The sequence below is a fragment of the Octopus bimaculoides genome, chromosome 26 (genome assembly GCF_046866305.1).
Source record: "Octopus bimaculoides isolate indiv1 chromosome 26, ASM4686630v1, whole genome shotgun sequence".
In the NCBI taxonomy this organism is placed as follows: Eukaryota; Metazoa; Mollusca; class Cephalopoda; order Octopoda; family Octopodidae; genus Octopus; species Octopus bimaculoides.
Genome location: NC_142953.1, coordinates 27,708,246 through 27,730,481, shown reverse-complemented (window position 1 = coordinate 27,730,481; position 22,236 = coordinate 27,708,246). Strand labels below are relative to the sequence as shown.

Here is a 22,236-nt window from a genome sequence, read left to right as displayed (position 1 = left end):
ACTGTTTCGCTAATCCAATAACAACAATACAACGTATGTAACGGTTTTTGTGCATTTACAGAGAATACCGAACTGTCTTACATAGGATCTGTTTTTAGGAAATCCCAATAAGTTATGAATACCCAAATTGTGAAGTCAGTTATGTAATAACATAAAATTAGTTACCTGATAGTAAGAATTCAAATAAAGTAGCCTCGAAAAGGGCTTTAATGCGTTTGGGAGAGTATATAGAACTTCGGAGGAAATACTAATAAGGTATGTATACCATAATCGTGAAGCATGCTACTTAATAACAGGCTAATCAGATATGAGATAATAATAATTCAAAATAATTTCGTTTTGGGATTTGCATTGCAAAATACTTTGTGTGCGTTCGTGTGTTGAAGGATATTCTGTTGTGTCTGGGGAGAGTTATTCTCTTTTAGTGCCTTATAACTTAACACACTCACCGGTAAAAATTTCCACTCATTTACTTATTTATTTTTCTAAAATTTTCGTTGCGTCTTGCAACCTTTTCAATGGTTATTCACACCGTCCGTTATTCACACTGCATTCCTTTTGATTGTTTCTGCGCATGTGTGGGGGTTTAGTGTGTGTGTGAATACACATGTATGTATGTATGTATGTATGTATGTATGTATGTATGTATGTATGTATGCATGCATGCGTGTTTGCATGTATGCTTGTGTGCATTTGTTTATATGTATGTATGTGTGTACATTTGTACATTTGTATGCATTCTGCATATTCATGTGTTTGTGTGTTTCTAAGTATGTGAGTGCATGTGCACCTCTGTCTCCTTGTGTGTGCATTACTGAGTGTGTTGTGTATGGGTTTTTTCAACTATGTACTGTGTTTGTACGGATGGATGTGCATCTCCATATGTGTGGACGTGTGTCTCCATATGTGTGGACGTGTGTCTCCATATGTGTCCTTCTGTTAAGTGAAGTGTGTGTGGATATATTGTCATGTGTTTCAGTCTTCATTTGTATATGCGTGTGTATGTGTGCTTGTAAATTCATATAACCTATATAACTATCCGTCTGTATGTTAATACACATATACACATATACACCCACCTACACATACAAACATCTATCTACATAACAGCCCACTAACTATTCTACTCTACCTGCATAAACTGTGGGTATGAGGGTAAGGTATCTACTACGTATATTTCCTATTTAGTATTGGGTAAGTTTCATTTATGAGGACATACTTCTGTAATTGTCTGAGTGTTGGGTCCTTTGGATGCTTCAATAAGAAGCAGCTGTCACGTTGACCCAGGTTGACTCCATGTTGGTCCTTGACATGTTGGTAGAGTATGGATGACTGTTTTTTTCTCATCATATTGTTTCAAATGTTCATTTAGTCGTTCCGCAATGCTCTTAAATGTCTCTCCCATGTTATCTTCATGGTCTTTACAAACAACTTCTATGCATCTTATGCTGTAAACAACATTTCTAGTTGTACAGTTATTGCCAGGGCTAATTCTACATACCATGCAGTTATCATTGGTGCATATGGTATTCTCAAAGGGGCACCTCCTACATAGTTGTGATCTGACGGAGTTCCCTGCCTTTTCAACAATCTTAATGTTGAGTTTGGTCTCCTTCAAAGCTTTCCTAAATCTACGGGCTAGTTCTCCATGGATGTGGCCTCTACAACCATCACTCCTTGATATTTGTCGGTTTTATACCACGTGTTCACCCTCTTTGCTTTGTCACAAGTTCTTTGTATCCTATTCCAGTCTTTGTTTCCATATCTAGAGCACGTATCACTGGTATCATTACATATAATGTTACCTAATTTATTTCTAGCACCCCTATAACTTCAAAGATATTTCAGAAAATGACGTTTTATCATTAGGAAAGAATTGTTTCTTAATTAGCACTTTTCAATCAATGTTATGGCAGTCTGTTAATAAACCGGTTTCCATTTAGCATGTGTGCGACGCTTCTCTTGCGGTTCAGTTTATATATATTTATATATATTTATATATATAGTGTAATGTTATATCTTCTATATTGGTACAATGGTTTATAAACACTGTTACATTTGTTACATTTATCGTTTGTTCTCTTATTCATTAAGTCACATGTAATTTTACAATATGATTTGATACCGATGTACATTGAGCCTTTATCTTCGTTCAAACTTCACCCAAACACCATTTTTAGGAACCAGTAACAAAGCCTCCACCATTATAAGAGGATTCTGCAATAGAAAATTTGAAATATTATATTTCTTTAAAAAGTCCTTAGATATTCAACAAATGATATAACGTTATCCCTGCACAACCTACAACCTGCTAAGCATCACATGTTCCAGTAGAGGGAATGTGATCAAGTTGACCATTTGAACAGCAGAGCTTGCTTCAGTGTGGCTATGGATCAGGAGGTACGAGTCCGTCGAGTGAGGAGTGAACAGTGCTTCCAGGTATACTCAATAACCTCAGAAACTATCACAGATGATATATCCAGGATTATATATTTTTTAAATAATCAAGTAGAAAATTCAAAAACTTCAAATGGTTGGGAGAAATTTAACCAGGTCCGAAATCTTTAAGAATTCGCTAACCAATATAAAATACCTTCACCGGTAGACATTGTTGCATGTATTCATGCAACATGCACTGCTCTTGCTGAAACGAAACTAATAACAACCACAGTTGACATAGAGGTACACATGCATACCAAAGTATCTGGTATTTTTCTCCCGACAGGACAGGAAAGAATGACTTCATAGAAGATGTGTCATGTACATCAGTCAAGATGTCACATTCTTAATTTTACAGTCGAACACAAACATGTTTAGTGATACACCAACAATATATTTAATGTCAGACGTTGTATAGCATATCGTCCACCGGTTCCTCAAGATACGACTACAACCTTCAAAGCAACTGTTGAAAGATAGAAGAGGTTTTAGGCAAACTGGATCAACACATACTGTAGCTTTCTTGGCTGATTTAAACTCAAATCAGGTTACCAGTAGACATTGTTGCATGTATTCAGGCAATATACACGGCTCTTACTGAAACGTATCTAATAACAACGAAAACGAGAAAACAGAAAACGAAGCCCGGTTTTAGAAACAATAAATCGAACTCAGAGGAATTTTATGAATTTGCAGCAGGTCCAAATTCGGTTCTTTAGAATATAAGACCATTGTCCCAAAGAAATAACTCACTGACTGCTGACCCCAAAACGACAAGAGAAGTACTCAATAAACAATTCAAAAGTGGTCTGTCTCTTTGTTTTTTTCTTAGACAATAAGAAATATATAGAAATAAGCCACATTCAAGACAGCAGCTCTCAAGGGAAGTAGTTATCGTTCGCGTTGACAAAATGGAAGAAGATATTATGTAAGATGTTATACAGAAATTAGGTTAAACAAAGCGCCAAGCCACATCTTCCACTAGGATCTCAGCAAATCTCTTAATACCTCTTCCAAAGCTTCGTTACAGGTGATAAACTTCACCTTCACAATAAAATAGTTAAAACAAGAATTGCTACGTACTATGAAGCAGAGCAGATGCTAAAATCATAGACATATTTCAGTAACGTACAACCGGAACAAACCTGACCTGGGATGTGAGCACATATCCCAACTCAGATTTCTGAGAGTTAACTATAGCTTTAATACATAAAGGAGCGACCATCAGAAACAAATGCCCAAGACCGTACCAAGTAGCGATGTTCCATTGCCATGGGAACCAAAAACTTTGGGAAGAAATCAAACGGCAGGAGAGTAAGGCTCGACAAAATCGACCTCACCTTCCACCAACATTACCATGCAGTCAATGGCATCGACTCTTCTATCCAAGAATCGGTCTACATAATCGACAATGGCATCACCAGAAATGAAGCAGTCACAGTAGAAGAAACTAAATTTTCGGATACGCGATAAAGTCGACGATGACAAAATAAAAATAATAGAATATCCTCATTAAACTTTCCAAAATTGAACCAATCAAAAATAAAGCACTTACTTCTGTTTTTTCTGTGGGAAGTATTTTGAAATTCCGAATCATTTGGACAGCTGCTACCTTGAACTCCAGCTTGGCCAGTCTCATTCCAAGACACATTCTTGGTCCTGCACCAAATGGTAAGTAGGTGAACGGCACCTGTTTAGACTTCGCTTCTTCACTAAATCTGTAAATAAGAAACTTACATCTATGAATAAATAACCCAGTTTAATTCCAATCGTATTATGTATATCGAGGAGTACATTATCACATGTCTGACTTGGTAATTTTATTAATGTTCGTCGTATTAAGCAATTTGGGGAAAATCATTTCTTGCAGGCCGAGCAACGACATAGTATCTTTGACTTCGGGCTCTAAATATCAGTATCGTATGTTACAGAATATAGTAATTAGGTATTGTATTATATCATATTATATTATATTTACATTATATTATATTATATTATATTATATTACATTATATTATATTATATTATATTTACTAAAGTAAATATTATCCTGGCAGTATAATATTATGTAAATAGAAGAATTTATCTGTAAATAATATGTGACTATTATTCGGTAGCCATGATAAAACTCCGAGATTCGGATAACCGGAGCGGAAACCCACGCCGCCATCTCTTCAGTTATCTGGCCATTGAAGAATCCTATGCTGTGTGATTGACCGTTATTAAGACAAAAGAGCCATTAGAATGACCGCTAAGTGAGGGGGGGGAGTAAAGGTAAGGGAGTAAAAATGTCCATAGTATTCGCGTAAGCGCACCAGTCCATACATAGACATGGACGCCCGCACACCCACGCACATGCACCTATATATATATATATATATATATATATATATATATATGTATATATATATATATATATATATATATATATATATATATATATATATATATATATATATATATATGTATATATATATATATATATATATATATATATATATATATATATATATATATATATATATATATATATATATATATTATATATATATATATATATATATATATATATATATATATATATATATATATATATATATATATTATATATATATATATATACTCATCCACCCTCACTTGAAACACACCCATGCTTACCCACACATTCGCCCCCAAAAATATAATATATATATATAACCGCATACACGAACACACACATACACACACACACACACACACACACACACACACACACACACACACACATGCAACACGCTCGCGCACATACACACGCACACACATACACACGTGGCCTTCTTACACTTTTCACACTTTTTTCACTTTTTCCTGTATTTTGCCTTTAGCCATGTTATTTCTTGGGCATGTGCGTATATAGATGTTTGTACGAACCTTTCTACGTGCGTGTAGAAACTCGCATCCGAAACTCGGAGTTTTATCATGGCTACCGAAAAATTGTCACATATTATTTACAGATAAATATATATATATATATATATATATATATAGGGAGAATTCAGGAAAAAACAACAGACGAAGGCAGGTTGTTAGGAAACAAACAGATGTATTAGCATAACGCTGGGGAATTGAAAAAGTCTTTAACATTTCGAGCCTACGCTCTTCCACAGAAAGGAACACAGAAAGAAACAAGAAGAGAAACAAGGAGAGGAAAATGTGTAGTGGTTAGTGATCTATCATGGCGAATGCCGGACAGAAGGGTCACACAGGAGATTTAAGAAGAAGGGGAGATAACAAAGTAGTAGTGATCCGAAACCAAAGGTGCGCATGTGTAAGAGAGTGCTGATGATCTTAACGTATGCATGTGTGTATGTAGGTGTGAAAATGTGGGGATGATTGGAATTGGTCAGTGCTGGTGTGTGCGAGGTGGTGTGTTGGGATGTGATGTGTTGTGTGGCATGGTGTAGCGTGATATGGTGTGATGGTGTTTGGTGGTGGGGAGGCGAGAGTGGGGAAAGCACGGGTGGGGTGTGGGTTAAATTGAGGGTCGGGGTCGATGTGGGGTATGTGGGAGAGGGTGTAAGAGATGGGGTGGGATGTGAAGGAATGGGAAGGTGGGGCAGGAGTGTGTAAGGGTGGGGTGGGATTATGAGGGAGGGTTGACGATGAAGGGAAGGTGGGTATGGGAGAAGATAGAAAGAGAGTAAGAGGGAAGAGAGAAAGAGAGTAAGGTGAAGAGAAGTAGGAGTGAAGAGAAATAAAGAGAAGTAGGAGTCGGAGCAAGAGAGGAGAGGTGGGTGGGAGGAAATAGGAGGGAGGGGAGAGAGGCAGAGAGACAAGAGAGACAAGGGGAGGAGGTTAGATGAAGAGGGGAGGAGAGTTGAGTCCATGTGGCGTAAAGAAACGAAGAGAGAAGATTAATCCCTGTTTACGGCGCAAACGGGAGTCCGGATAGCCCCTGTGCAAGGACAATCCGAACACGGACAGGTGTTGAAAAGAGTGACCGGTAGAGCGGAAATGGCGTGACGCCGGGGTGTCATTCCCAAGGCGGATGTCTCGGAGGTGTTCTGCGAAGCGGTCAGCCAAGAAGCGTCCCGTCTTTCCGATGTAAAGAGAATGGCAGAGAGAGCAGGATATGCAATAGATGATGTTGGTAGAAGTGCAGGTGAAGGAATCGATGATGCGATAGGGTCGATGATGGGTGCCGGTGAGGAGGGTGGTGTTGGAGAGCTAAGGGCAAGTGCGGCAGCGTGTGAGGCAGCGTGTGCGGCAGCGTGTGCGGCAGCGTGTGCGGCAGCGTGTGCGGCAGCGTGTGCGGCAGCGTGTGCGGCAGCGTGTGCGGCAGCAGGGGAACGAGCCAGGTTAGGAGGTTGGTTTGGGGAAGAAGCTGTGGGCCAAGAGGTCTCGTAGATAGGTAGATAGGTATTAATATATGTAAACACAAATACACACAGAAACATTTATATTAAAGAACTATTTGCACCTACGTTGATGTTTCCAGGGGTCACCTGAGAGAATTAACACAATTAAAAATAAATGTGGTTCAGGTATATTTATTAAAGCTAGCAATGGATTAGCAATGGATTAAGCCTAATAACACCTAAGAACAGTAGCGATAACACTGAGAGGCCTTCAGCTATGCAGTTTCCGCTTAACATATCACTCACACGATATCTATTAGACACCTTAAGCATAGAGCTACGTTTGGCCTTATCAATGAAACAGTCATTAAGAATGTTACCTTTCTGGAATAAATTTCTCCGGTTCCGGATAGTATTTTGGGTTATAATGTAGCACATCCACAGCGATTCTGACAGTCAATTTTTCGGGAATTTTTACACCTTTTATTGTGCATGCTTTATTGCACTGACGATCCAATCTGAAACAAATATAAAATATTTTGGAGCATGTCATTTTATAGTTGGTGTAGACTGTCCGCGAATAACTTTTAAAAAGTGCTCTATGAACTGTATTCTTAAACGATATAACATTCACACTGATGCACGTACACACACACATACATACATGCATACATACATACATCCATGTACATATATTTCTATGTTACTAAAATTCTATGTTTGCTTACTATCTTGAGTGCTTGTCTGTAATTTAAGACAGACAAACCGGCGCATAATGGGAAAATATTCTAAAAGTAAGGAACTCCTGAAATGTGACTACAAACGGAATAAAACAAGTTTTGCGTAAATCGCACCACGAGTGTTTGCTTTTTTTTTTTTTTTTGTACTCGCGCGTATTGTGTATATTGTGTAATTTGATTAGAAATGAATACAATACTCACAGATAGAAGGTCAAAATAAGCATAGCCCCGAGTACCAAAGTCGTGGCGGTCAAGCCGAACACGTCCATCGTTACTCTTCTCTCTTCGGCGAATTATGTTTTAGTTCCGGGAAACAAAAACACGCTTTACTCACACATCATCCCTACCTCTCTGCTTTTCCCCCTCATTTGTTTCTTTCCGTCTCTCACTCTTTCTCTAATTGTCTATATAACCTTCTGTCTCTCTGTCTGTCTGTCTGTCTCTCTCTCTCTCTCTCTCTCTCTCTCTCTCACTTCATATCAAAATGTTCCTCTTCCGAACATCTCGTCAATTCTTTCTCACTCTTTCCCTCTATATTCTATAAAAAAAAACGCTGATACACACACACACACACACACACACACACACATGTACACTCGCACGAACACATACTATTTCCCTCCCCTCTCACTTTCTCCCTCTCCCTCTCTCTTCTTTCACTCTCTCACTATGTATTTCTCATTATCTCTGATGCAGATAGCACTCGAGCACATATCCATGCACATCTACATATTATTCGTGCCCCTTTCACTCTCTTTTCGCTCTCCCTTCGTGTATATTTCATTAACTCACATGTTTCCCCTTCTGTCTGTCCCGCTCTCTCTTTCTCTCTCTCTCTCTCTTTCTCTCTCTCTCTCTCTTTCTTTCTCTATCTTTTTCACACATACACACGCACTGATCTATATGCACGCATTGTCATATCTTTGTGCCCATTATGCTAGTCGTTCCTATCTCTCTCTCTCTCTCTCTCTCTCTCTCTCTCTCTCTCTCTCTCTCTCTCGCTCTACTGTATTACGCAACATATCATTCACTACAACAGCCACCACCACTATCAACACAATCATCACCAAAAACAACACCACCCTCCCAAACAACTGTATCCCCACCACCACAACCACCACCCTGTATTGTTCTTTGTATTAATCTTACAGACTCATACCTGCGAATTATCGTATAATAAATGGGTGATTAAAAAACCTGTGATTGAGATGGAATAGCTTCCCGATAGGTTACAAGGACCTAAATAAACCAGCAAGCTAGCACCGGTTCAGAAGTGGCGAGGACAAACTCAAATATATAGACGCATGCACATACACACACACACACATCCATCCATCCATCATCCATACATACATACACACACACATACACACTCACACACACACAAACATATATATATATATATATGTATATATATATCGTTTGTAGAAAACATGAATCTGGAGAAGAAACACCCTCCAAGATGTAGAGCAGAATATATTTTTTTTAATGGGAAGGCCGGTTTATGGGATTACCCCGGGTTTCTCGTGCATAAAGAGTTTAACTTTATGGCGTATCGTCAGACCCGAAAATATGTTGGCCTAAAACCTCTTCAAAATATTGAGGGGAAAAGGCCTCGTTATGAATGTAAACACGGGGATTATCTCATTTTGCCATTGGGTGTCGACTTCTGTAAATATATGTAAATATATAAAAGCAAAAAGATAAAGAGAGCAAAGGTAAGGTTGAAGAAGTATTTTATGGATAGAGTCTTACAGCTGTTTCTGGGAAGATCCAGTACTTCCCTTCATCGGGATTATCCACACAAGGATTACTTTGCACGGATTTCTACACGGATATTTACCACTAGAATGAAACTACATTTCAAGTACTGTTCCCTCTTTTTTCAGCACATCACACTCTTTACAACTTCATACTAAAAATATCCGCCTATGGATATAATAATAGATTACTTTATTTTTTCTGTATCCGATGAAGGGAAGTACTGGATCTTCCCAGAAACAGCTGTAAGACTCTACCCATAAAATACTTCTCCAACCTTACCTTTACTCTCTTTATCTTTTTGTTTTTATATATTTACATATACACACGCTAATACACGACTTATAATACCCAATCCTGTTCATACAACGACTGGGGCAAACTAGTCGGTATACAGCACTTACTCGGTATTACCTGTATCCTCCTGGGTTTGGTTAAATCCAATATCCTCCTCAACCTTATATATATATATATAGAATCAAAATAAGCAGCAGGATATCCAGAGGTGATGCAGTACGACCGTTTCAAGTGGATCCATTTAATTGATCGATGTAATCATTACATCAATTTAGATGCAGGGCTATCCTCAGCTGCATAAAGAAATAAATATTTTTAATCAGTGGGACACATTAATATAATTTTACTTGAATACGCTTATAGAGTAAGAAGACAGACAAAGACCATGCTGTCACCACTTCAGCTTAGAATTTACTAGACATCAGGAAAAAAATTTGTTGGAGTAATAGTTTGTAATGTTTACTGGTCCAGTTTTAATTTATTAGCCTTGTTTATCGGTTAAATTCTAATATGAAGTGCTGGCAGCATGGACTTTGTCTGTCTTCTGATTAGAGTAATTAAGTAAAATTATATTAATGTGTCCGACTGATAAAAAAACATTCTATTTATCTATTTATGCAGTTGAGGATAGCCCTGCATTTAAAATGATGTAATGATTGCATTATTCAATTAAATGGAGCCGCTTGAAACGGTCGTACTGCATCACCTCTGGATATCTTGTTGTTTATTTTGATTTATTCACCTTATTTTGAGTTGCACGGATAATACTGCACTAAGTTTTGGTGCTTCAACTTAAGTACCTAATTCAACTGAATCTCAATTATTTTGCTTTACATATATATATATATATATATATATATATATATATATATATATATATATATGTATGTATGTATGTATGTATGTATGTATGTATGTATGTATATACAGGACGGGTTTCCCACACAGTTTCCGTCTTGCAAATTGACTTACAAAATATTCGTCACGGCCGAGGGCTAAAGCAGAAGACACTTGCCCAGTAAATGACAGATTAGTCACAGTCATGTTCAATGGAAATCCATCCACCGCAGTTGTTAGGGTTGTCCGACGAACAGGAACGTGAAACTCGGAGTAACGGGTTTTGTGATATTTCTGCTCCTTTTCAATAAAGCATATTACTCTACATCTGGTATTCCAGTACTACTCTTACTACTTTGTTTCGCTTTTATGTGCTTACTCCTTCTCGTTACCGAGTAAGACAGCGACTGCTATCCAGGCTACGTCAACTTCTGGTGGGATACCTTCCACACAAACGTTTAAGGATCGCCTTCCGTGATACATGGGTAACATTACCACTTTATCATTCTTAAAAATATTGGCCGCATTCAGCCTTGCCATATTTGCCTCTTTGAAGCTCACTTCAATTATTCCATATTTGGCTCCTCCGGCAATATACTTAATTTCTTCCCATATTGGTCTTAGTGCCATCTCCATTTGGTTTGTTGTCATTACCTCTATCTTGCCTGTAGCTACCGCGAACGTCTTATAAAAAATTGTACACTCCTCCCATGAGGGGCTGATCTCTTCAACCTCTGGCATTTTACCATTCAAACAAACCGCCACAAGGCAGCACAAACAAAAGTATTCGAAGAACACCACAACAATTCAAACAACAGTGATTTCAAACGATAAATCAAACTTTAGCTCACCTATAACTCAAAAAGTCATCCCATGGCGATTAAAGTGAATTCATATTTGTGCATGTTTTGTTAACAAAGAAAATAAAGAAGAAAAAAACTTAAAAACATCATATTGTCATTAAGGATTACTCTATATTTCGTATGTGTATTTCGTGTGCAAGATTCTTGATGTGGATACGTGGGTTGAAAGAAATACAATTAAACCTTGGGAGAGGCATTATGCCGGTAATAAACACACGCACTGGTTCAGTCCTTTATTAATTTATATAGTTTTTTGTTAAATTATTTCATTGCACTCTTGCAATCTCTTCAGTAACTTGTCTCTCCACTTCCATTTATTTTGAATATATGATCTGGCGTTGTTTTGGCGTTGTTTTGGCGTTGTTTCGAAACTGTTCGGTATGAGCATGCGAGTGTGTGCAAGCTCGTATGTGTGCACGCTCATATGTGTGCACGCACTTATGTGTTCTTGCTTATATGTAAGTATGTGCGTCCATATGTGTGTTTGTAACAATTTCGTTTATATCAGATCAGATAGAGACTTTTTAATTAATTTATTTACGTTCATATTCCGCATCATATGTGTGAACAACACATGCAACCATGAGCAATTGTAACGCCCTCATCTACGTGTATTTGGTGTTTAAAATTGGTTGCGTTTCAGTTATGAGGACCGACTCCTGTATTTGTCGCAACGATGCGTCACCGGGGTGTTTAGACAGGATTTCTATGCTAATTCTGTCCAGTACACCACCATGTTGTTCTTTAGCATGCTGGTAGAGCACCGAGGTTTGTTTTTGATTATTATAGTCCCTCCAATGTTCGTTTACACGCTCAGCCAAACTTCTTGCCGTTTCACCTATGTATGTCATGTTTCTGTCTTTACACTCACCATCCATACAGCTTATTTTGTAGACTACATTTCTGACTTTGCAGTTGGCACCAGGACTATTTTTGCACACAATGCAACTCTCCTCAACACACCTTGTTCTTCTGAAGGGATATCTTTTACATATTATTGATCTAATTGATCTCCCTGGTTTTTCTATAACATTTATCCTCAACTTGGTACTTTTGAGGATTTTTCGAAATCTGCGGGCCAGTTCTCCGAGTGGCGTGGCGTCCACAAACATTACTCGCTGGAACTTGTCAGTATTGTACCACGTGGTCTTTTTGTTTGTTTTGTCACTAATCCTTTGTAGTCTATTCCACTGTCTGTTACGGTATCTAGGTTGTGTTCCATTTGTATCTTTGACAACAATCTCCTCAAATTTCTTGTTAGCTCCTCTGTATACCCGGATTCTATCTTTCTGGCTGTATCCCGAAAATTGCATGCGATGCATGAAGTCTTGAATATGTTTTTGCCCCTCCCATGGACTGCACAGGGGGGATATGTTTTTCATTATTATAACCAAATCGGCTATTAATATATTGATTTTCACACTGTGTGATAGAGCCGAATTCTTATGGATAACATACTTTGAAGATATAGGTTTCATATAATGTGAGTGGAGGATTTGAACTTTGTCATTAATTGTTTCTAGCCAAAGTTCTGTGTCAAGTACTGGGAGTCTCATGTTTAGGTGTCTTGTTGGGTAATCTATTGTTACCTTGATGCTCTGGTGTATTGTATTAGCTATATTCTGGATGTTTTCCATCACGATCTTCTCGTTCTCTTCAGTCTGAATGTTTGATGGTGTTTTGACTATGATGTTAATGTCATCCACATATCTCCCGTATAGTTTGAGTGTTATTGAGTGTTCTTCGAGAGTTGATTTCAGCTTTTTGTCCCACCAGGTCATGAATAGGCTTGCCACGTCTCCGGCCACACTGACACCAATAGCCGCTCCCTGGACCTGCATGTATAGTTTTTCATTGAATTTAACTATATGGTTCTGCAGGGTGGTCTTCAGACTTGCACCTACAGCATGTGCAACCATTTTTCGTGTTTGGATATTATCCTCTGGGTCGTGGGTGGGTGTATTCCATCCCTTCCAACGCTCTGCGGTGGTTTTTCTAGCAGCCGATGTGATCGTAGGTGGTCTACCTTGTCCTGACCTGGTGGGGCAGAATCTAGTTAGGTCGTGGTGATCTAAGTATTCATTATTATAAACGAGCTTTAGGAGGAGGCCTAGTTCCCTCGTGTTCACTTAACGGAAGGTTACTTCACTTTCCTAAATAATTTCAACACATCTCTCTACGGCAAAGTCAATGTCAATGGATGGATAGAGAGATACTACATCCATACTGCCTATAATACAATCTGTCAGGTCATGGGAGCAGCTACATTCATTGACTCTGCTGAGGAGGTCCTCAGTGCTTTCACAAACATCAGGAGACATCTCGATGTGTGGTCTTAATATCTGTGAGAGGAAGAATGACAGCCTATAATTGCAATTATATATATATGCACGTTTGCATGTATGCGTGTTTGTATGTGACCACATTTGTAACTTTGATGTAAACATAACTCCGTTCGATCATGCGAATAAGGAAATGGATTAGGTTTTTCAAAGACTTAATTAGAAGAAAGATGACGGTTAGATGAAAAACGAAAATTTCTTTACTAAAAATATCTTTATATATCTTCTATATTGGTACAATGGTTTATAAACACTGTTACATTAGTTACATTTATCGTTTGTTCTCTTATTCATTAAGTCACATGTAATTTTACAATATGATTTGATACCGATGTACATTGAGCCTTTATCTCCGTTCAAACTTCACCCAAACACCATTTTTAGGAACCAGTAACAAAGCCTCCACCATTATAAGAGGATTCTGCAATAGAAAATTTGAAATATTATATTTCTTTAAAAAGTCCTTAAATATTCAACAAAAGATATAACGTTATCCCTGCACAACCTACAACCTGGTAAGTATCACATGTTCCAATAGAGGGAATGTGATCAAGTTGACCATTTGGACAGCAGAGCTTGCTTCAGTGTGGCTAGGGATCAGGAGGTACGAGTCCGTCGATTGAAGAGTGAATAGTGCTCCCACAAGCTGACGGTTCATCAACCCCTGATGAGTCGCCATGGTGAAGTTTGATTGTTGAAATACTCAAAGCACTCAATGACCCAGAAACTATCACAGATGATATATCCAGGATTATATATTTTTTAAATAATCAAGTAGAAAATTCAAAAACTTCAAATGGTTGGGAGAAATTTAAACAATTCCGAAGTCTTTAAGAATTCGCTAACCAATTTGAACTACCTTCACCGGTAGACATTGTTGTATGTATTCAAGCATTATGGATGGTATATGGAGCACGCATTTGCTGTCCCAGCAGAATCTTTTATTGATCGCCGACCCATATTATCAGAGATCAATTCATAATAAATGTAAAACCGTTCACACTTGAGCGTGCGTTTTTTATCCTGGATCAGTGATGAATCAATCAGTGATAAACAGGAATAGAAGTACGACAGGAACAAACCTGACCCGGGATGTAAACCCGTATCCAAACTCAGATCTTTGAGAGCAAACTATAGCCTTAATATATAAAGGAACGACCATCAGAAACACATACCAAAACTGTACCAAGTGGCAATGTTCCATCTCCATGGGAACCAAAATCTTTGAAGTCCCCAGAAGAGGAAAGGAAGAAATCACACGACAGGAGAGTAAAGCTCGACAAGATCGACCTCGCCTTCCACCAACATTACCATGCAGTCAATGCCATCGACTCTTCTATCCAAGAATCGGTCTACATAATCGTCAATGGCATCACCAGAAATGAAGCAGTCACAGTAGAAGAAACTAAATTTTCGGATACGTGATAAAGTCGACGATGACAATATAAAAATAAGTAATAGAATATCCTCATTAAACTTTCCCTAATTGAACCAATCAAAAATAAAGCACTTACCTCTGTTTTCTCTGTAGGAAGAATTTTGAAATTCCGAATCATTTGTGCAGCTGCTATCTTGAACTCCAGCTTGGCCAATCTTATTCCAAGACACATCCTTGGTCCTCCACCAAATGGTAAGTAGGTGAACGGCACCTGTTTAGACTTCGCTTCTTCACTAAATCTGTAAATAAGAAACTCACATCTATGAATAAATAACCCAGCTTAATTCCAGTCGTATTATGTACATCGTGGAGTACATTATCACATGTCTGACTTGGTAATTTTCCTAATGTTCGTCGTATTAAGCGATTTGAGGAAAATCGTTTCTTGCAGGCTGAGCAACCACATAGTATCTTTGACTTCATGCTCTAACTATCAATATCGTATGTTACAGAATATAGTAATTAGGTATTGTATTATATCATATTATATTATATTTACATTATATTATATTATATTATATTATATTATATTATATTATATTATATTTACTAAAGTAAATATTATAGTGGTAGAGGCACCCGGCGTTGCCTAGGAATGATATTTTTCCTTATGTATTGGAAGAAAAAACGCAAAATATATTGTATAGAAATTTGTTATTGTAAATTCAATTTATTCTTTAATTGGAAAATCAATTCTGAATCCATAATACAAGATAATAATAATAATAATAATAATAATAATAATAATAATAATAATAATAATAATAATAATAATAATAATAATAATAATAATAATAAACGAAAATACAAAATTTACCACTTTTAAGAAGGAGATGAATTCTACCACATATGTCGAAAGAAATTACGTGAGAGCTTCTGGGTAAACAACATTCTTGCTTTCTGGTTTGGAATATAGACAAATACGTCTTGCAATCTACCTACCCTGGAGCAACCAACATAAATTGACCATGAGAAAAACAAGCCAGTGGATTTCAAAGACTGACCTTGAGCTTTATTAATACACAATGCAAAACGAAGTCGCACTGGGAATTGTGTTCGTTAGAACTGAAAAGCCATGTCAGTTGGTTTGATTGGAATTCTTGGAATGAAAACCACTTCCTCAGAGGCACATCCAGTGATGATGGTAGCTTCTGTTACATTAGGTGATAATGTCTTCACACTCAACCTTGTCCCATTGCATAATTTAGGAGGATCTAAATTTCTTAGAAGCATTATTGAGACTCCTACCTTCAGAAAAAGTTTACGTGGAGGAATTCCAGGTGGCTCAAGAGAATTAAGGAACTCTGTTGGGTAATGGAAAGCTTTATTTTCAGCAAGGACTGAATCAATTGATTTATTCTTCTTAATGACAGTTGGAATCATATTCATTAATTCGTGGTTAATCCTTGCTACTGTCTCATTTTCTGGAGCAAGAATTGCCCTTTCACACAACCATTTATGTGAATTATAATTATTACTTAATTCTGGCAATACCCTGTTCTTCAATTCAGCAATATGAGCCAAACTGATATCCCCATTCCTATCAAATGGTACTTTCCCATTTGCTAATTAGAGGGACCTGGTTGAAAACTGTTTTGCACATTGGTCACCATGTAATAAATTAGGGTCAGGGTTAGTATTGAAGGAGAATTTCAGTATATTATTCCATAGGTGTGAAATAAAACATGGCTTTATTTCATGAAATCTTGTTCGTCTCGGAATTACTGGTAATGTCTGTTTGGAAGTGTCCTGATAAAATTAATGTAACTCTTCTTATAGATTTATTGTTGCTTCTGATGTTTCAACACCTTCCATTGCACTTCTATGTGATATGGTGCATTCTTCCCAAATGATAAGGTTGCATTGGCACAACATTTCTGCTGAACAAGAATTTTTGTTTATGTTACAAATTGGAATGTCATTTATGTCCAGGTTTAGTGGTAATTTCAAAGCAGAATGAGCTGTTCGTCCTCCTGTGAGAGTGGTGGCAGCAAAGCCAGACAATCTTGTACCGAATATTTAAATTTGTGAACTTAGTAAATATTTCTCTCTTAGCTGTTTAGAAATAGCGAATTAAAACTTGATATGATAACATAAAAATAGAAGTGAAAACATTAAAATAAAGAGAGAGGGAGAGAGAGAGAGACGTCACTGTTTTTACGTCAATAACAGAAGTTTACATTGAGAAACATTTTTAAGGAAGTGAATCATAGATATAAAGCAATATTTGTTTTATAATTTCTAATTACATAAATCAAATAAAGAGTCCAACATATATCCGAGGTCAAATTATTCATGCATCAAAAGTATGGAAGTAATTGGTGAAGCTGTTTTCGCGTGAAAAGCGTATACACAAATACTCTCTTTTACTCTTTTACTTGTTTCAGTCATTTGACTGCGGCCATGCAGGAGCACCGCCTTTAGTCAAGTAAATCGACCCAGACTTATTCTTTGTCAGCCTAGTACTTATTCCATCGGTCACTTTTGCCGAACAGCTAAGTTACGGGGACGTAAACACACCAGCATCGGTTGTCAAGCGATGGTGGGGGGACAAACACACACACACACAAACTCACACACACACACACACACACACACACACACACACACACACACACACACACACAAGCACACATACACACACATATATATATATATTTATATATATATATATATATATATATATACGACGGGCTTCTTTCAGTTTCCGTCTACCAAATCCACTCACAAGCCTCTGGTGGGTCTGATGCTATAGTAGAAGACACTTGCCCAAATGTTGTTGGATTTGAATTGTCATCAATACCTTTGTAACTTTGCATTTTTTTAATCTTCAAGGTAGAAATGTGTTGACCCTATGTAAACCCATTTTTACCTTTATGAAGAGGTGTTTTCCTTTGATCTACCCAGCATAGGTAGCTCCCAGTGGGAATTTGTGATTTGTGAATATAACTCTCTGGGTCATTGAAGCATGCGAGTCACTACACCGCAAAAAGGGCTGGACCTTGTTGTGGATAACCTGACACAATGAATTGCGATCGATGAAATAAAGGACAAACTGGAATATGTTTGCGATTAAAACTATGAAATCGTTACCCTAATATAATTAGGTTCTAATGATTGAAACGAATAAAGAAGTATAACTCGTAAAAGTATAGTTGCACATATGTTTGTGTATATGTCTATATACAAACGTATATATATATATATATATATATTCAAGGTGATTAGGCACCAGAATTTAGTACGGTATTATCCAAAAAATGTCAAAATAAGGTGATTAAAATCAAAATAAGCTACAAGGATATCCAAAGTTAATGCAGTACGATTGTTTCATGGGACTCCATTTATTTAATCAATGTGAACATTACATCAAGTATAAAATATAGAAATTTACTAAAATTACATTTCACCAGAAGGACATATTTTTATAACTACATTTAAACTCTCCGGAGAATGTAATTTCAGTAAATTTCGTTTTCTTTGTGCATCTGAGGATTGGTCTGCATTTTACATTTGATTTAATGCTCACATTGCTTAAATAATTGGAGTCGCATGGAACGATCGTACTGCATTAACTTTCGATATCCTTGTTGCTTATTTTGATATATATATATATATATATATATATATATATATAACATATGTACACACACACGTACATACATACACACACACACACACACACGCACACACACGCACACACACACAAGCATTTATATCAAAGAACAAAGGGCGACTCCTTCGATATTTTCAGGATTTACCTAAGAGAATTGTCGCAATTAGAAGGAAATATGGTCCAGCTATGTTTATTAAACAAGCAATGGGTTAGCAATGGATTAAGCCTAATAACACTTAAGAACAGTAGCGATAACACTGAGAGGCCTTCAGCTATGCAGTTTCCGCCTAACATATCACTCACACAATCTCTATTAGACACATTAAGCATAGAACTACGTTTGACTTTATCAATGAAACAGTCATTAAGAATGTTACCTTTCTGGAATAAATTTCTCCGGTTCCGGATAGTATTTCGGGTCATAATGTAGAGCATCCACAGCGACTCTGACAATCACATTTTCCGGAATCTTTAAACCCTTTATTGTGCATGCTTTATTGCAGTGACGGCCCAATCTGAAACAAATATAGAGAATTTAACAAAATATAACGAAAATTCTCTATTTCATTTCTTAAATTACACTGTACTCACACACTAACACAAATAAAAACACACGCCTTCTCTCTCTCTCTCTATCTCACACACTCACACATACACATACATGTGTGTGTACAGGCTCAAATGCACATACACCAATGAAATAGAACCTCATGAGCATTCCAAGTATTTGATCAACGGCACTACCTATTCCTTGTATACTCATCACCACATAAGACATATTATACACAGCATATACTTAGTATATACATTACATTCATTACATTGTTATGATGAAAAGAAAAATACAAGACAGACACTTTATGGCAAGGAATAATGGAAGATAACATCTCAAGTTTTGAACAGAGAATAAATTATCATCGAACATTCTCATTTCAAGCTGATATAGGATATTATCTATAATAGTATTTTTTTCATTGGATCATGGATTCTACCAAACGCATTCTTATTTTACTCTGATCTTTCTCTCATTCTCCACAAACTGGAATACACCTATATTTTCAATTCGGCTCTTTTCTCTGACTTCTCCTTCTCTGATTATGGTATAATCAGCCTATGGAAATCCTTACTGAATCCATACAAACAGCTGTAGGAGACTCTGTACATCTATATTCTACATCTAGATTAAATACCTTTACAAGTAATACCAAACAGTTTGCCTTTTCATTTTTACTTTGATCCATATATATATATATATATATATATATATATATATATATATATATATACAGGGGTTGGACAAAATAATGGAAACACCTGCCATTTATATATCTATAAAACCGTCAAAAGCTTGTTTATTATTATGCTTTTTTTTATTTATTGTTAGTGTTGCTTAATATGTTTTGATAAAATTGCTGTTTCTTTTCAGATATCATCAGAAAAAGGTAATTAAAATTCATTAAAATGACAAATCTATCGGACTTTCAAATAGGTTAAATTGTTGGTGCTCGTATGCCAGTCGCTAGCGTAACGAAAACAACCGAAATTATTTGTCTATCACGAAGTATTGTCTCGTAAGTAATAACAGTCTTTGACAAAGAGAGAAAAACCTCCTCGTCGAAACAAAACTCCGGAAGAAGTTTCAGATAGAGATCATCGGACTGATAAGAGAATTATTATAAAGGATCACAAAATACAGCTCCCAAAATTACTGCAGAACTTAATGATCACCTCGAGAACCCAGTTTCCACAAAAACTGTTCGCCGGGAGCTTCACAAAGCCGAATTTCACAGGAGGGCTGCAATCAGAAAGCCACTACTTGGACAAACAAACATTGCAAAGCGTTTAGAGTGGAGTACAATCCTACAGAATTGGTCCCTAGAGCAATGGAAGAATGTTATTTTCTCGGACGAGTCATCGTTTACCCTATTAACGACTACCGACCGAGTATACGTGAGAAGAAAGCCAAAAGAACATTTTACCTAGACTGCCTTCTTTCAACTAATAAACATGGAGGCGAATCTGTGATTATCTGGTGCCTGTATGTCGGAAATCCACCAGCCCAATGGTTTCCCTTCATAGCAGAGTTAATAGTCAAGACTATTTAAGCAGTTTATCTGATCAAATTCATCCTGTGGTTTCGGAACTATTTCCGGAGGGAAACTCAATATTTCAGGATGATAATGCCGCAATTCACACAGCTAAAGTTCTTACTGAATGGCATGAGGAACATCTTATCTGGCTACCACAGTCCCCAGATCTCAATATTATTGAACATTTACGGTGCATCTTGGGAAAACAAGGAGTCGATATCTTCCACCATCATCACTAAAAGAACTGGAGAGTGTTTTAGCTGAAGAATGGACAAAAATTCGTTTGGAAACAGTTCAAACTTTGTGCGAATCCATGCCTTGTGGTATTCAAACTGTAATTACTGCCAAAGGCGGTCCGACCCCATGTTGAACATAAATTTGTTTGAAATTTTAAGGCATTTCCATTATTTTGTCCAACCCCTGTACATATATGTGTGAGTGTATGTGTATTTTTATTCTTTTACTTGATTCAGTACTTTTGCTGCGGCCACGCTGGAGCACCGCTTTTGGTCGAACAAATCACTTCCGTGACTTATTATTTGCAAGCCTAGTACTTATTCAATCGGTGTCTTTTGCCGAACCGCTATGTTATAGGGACTCAAACACACCAACATCGGTTGTCAAGCGATGTTACGAGGACAAAAATGGGAAATAAAAACATACCTACATATATATATATATATATATATATATATATATATATATATATATATACATACAGAAGGCTTCTTTCAGTTTCCGTCTACCAAATCCGCTCACAAGGCTATGGTTGTCCCGAAGCTATAATAGAAGCCACTTGCTCTAAGTCCCACGAGGTGGCACTGAAACCGGAAGCATGTGGTTGGAATCAAGCTTCTTACCACACAGCCACGCTTGCGCCTATATGTTATATATATATATATATATGTGTTATATACATATATATATATATATATATATATATATATATATATATATATATATATATATATATATACATACATACATACATACATACATACATACATACACGTAAATAATTGTCCTACCTCTCCTGTAAACGTAACAGCTCTGCTCTTTCGCGATACCCTCAAAGCTAGGAACATTTCAGCACTCCTTTGTATGTGTATGTGTATATATATATATATATATATATATATATATATATGTATATATATATATATATATATATATATATATATATATATATATATATATATATATATATATATATATATATATATATATATATATATACAGAAAGAGAGAGAGAGAGAGAGATGAATCTTTATGTACATACACAAACTTACATACACACATATGCGCATATGTACTATGACACCCTGACCTTCAGTTTTATAGTCAATTAGAATTTATTTCCTGTGACTGCGCAATTTTGTAATTATAAGGAAAAATATCAACGTCATATTGGAGTATGTCATTTTAGAATTGGTGTAGCCTGTCCGCTAGCAATTAAATAAATGCTCTATTAACAGG

The 22,236-nt window shown here is 36.7% G+C and overlaps 2 protein-coding genes across 2 annotated transcripts in view; both read right to left on the bottom strand.

Moving 5' to 3' along the window:
- Positions 1 to 2,027: 2,027 nt before the first annotated feature.
- On the bottom strand, positions 2,028 to 7,931 carry LOC149131004 (cytochrome P450 3A19-like). Its single transcript, XM_089342539.1, has 4 exons — positions 7,718 to 7,931; positions 7,157 to 7,294; positions 3,995 to 4,157; positions 2,028 to 2,217 (listed from the first exon to the last, which is right to left on the bottom strand). The coding sequence occupies exons 1-4, from the start codon at positions 7,783 to 7,785 to the stop codon at positions 2,143 to 2,145; spliced, it is 444 nt and encodes a 147-aa protein (XP_089198665.1). The 5' UTR covers positions 7,786 to 7,931; the 3' UTR covers positions 2,028 to 2,142.
- A 5,880-nt stretch (positions 7,932 to 13,811) lies between these two features.
- LOC128250902 (cytochrome P450 3A4-like) overlaps positions 13,812 to 22,236 on the bottom strand; it is a 33,371-nt gene continuing 24,946 nt past the window's right edge. Inside the window, exons 12-14 of the mRNA XM_089342538.1 lie at positions 19,048 to 19,185; positions 15,131 to 15,293; positions 13,812 to 14,037 (exon numbers count right to left, since the gene is read on the bottom strand). Coding sequence (XP_089198664.1) covers positions 13,963 to 14,037; positions 15,131 to 15,293; positions 19,048 to 19,185 — 376 coding nt within the window. The 3' untranslated portion in view covers positions 13,812 to 13,962. The remainder of the gene's footprint in view (positions 14,038 to 15,130; positions 15,294 to 19,047; positions 19,186 to 22,236) is intronic.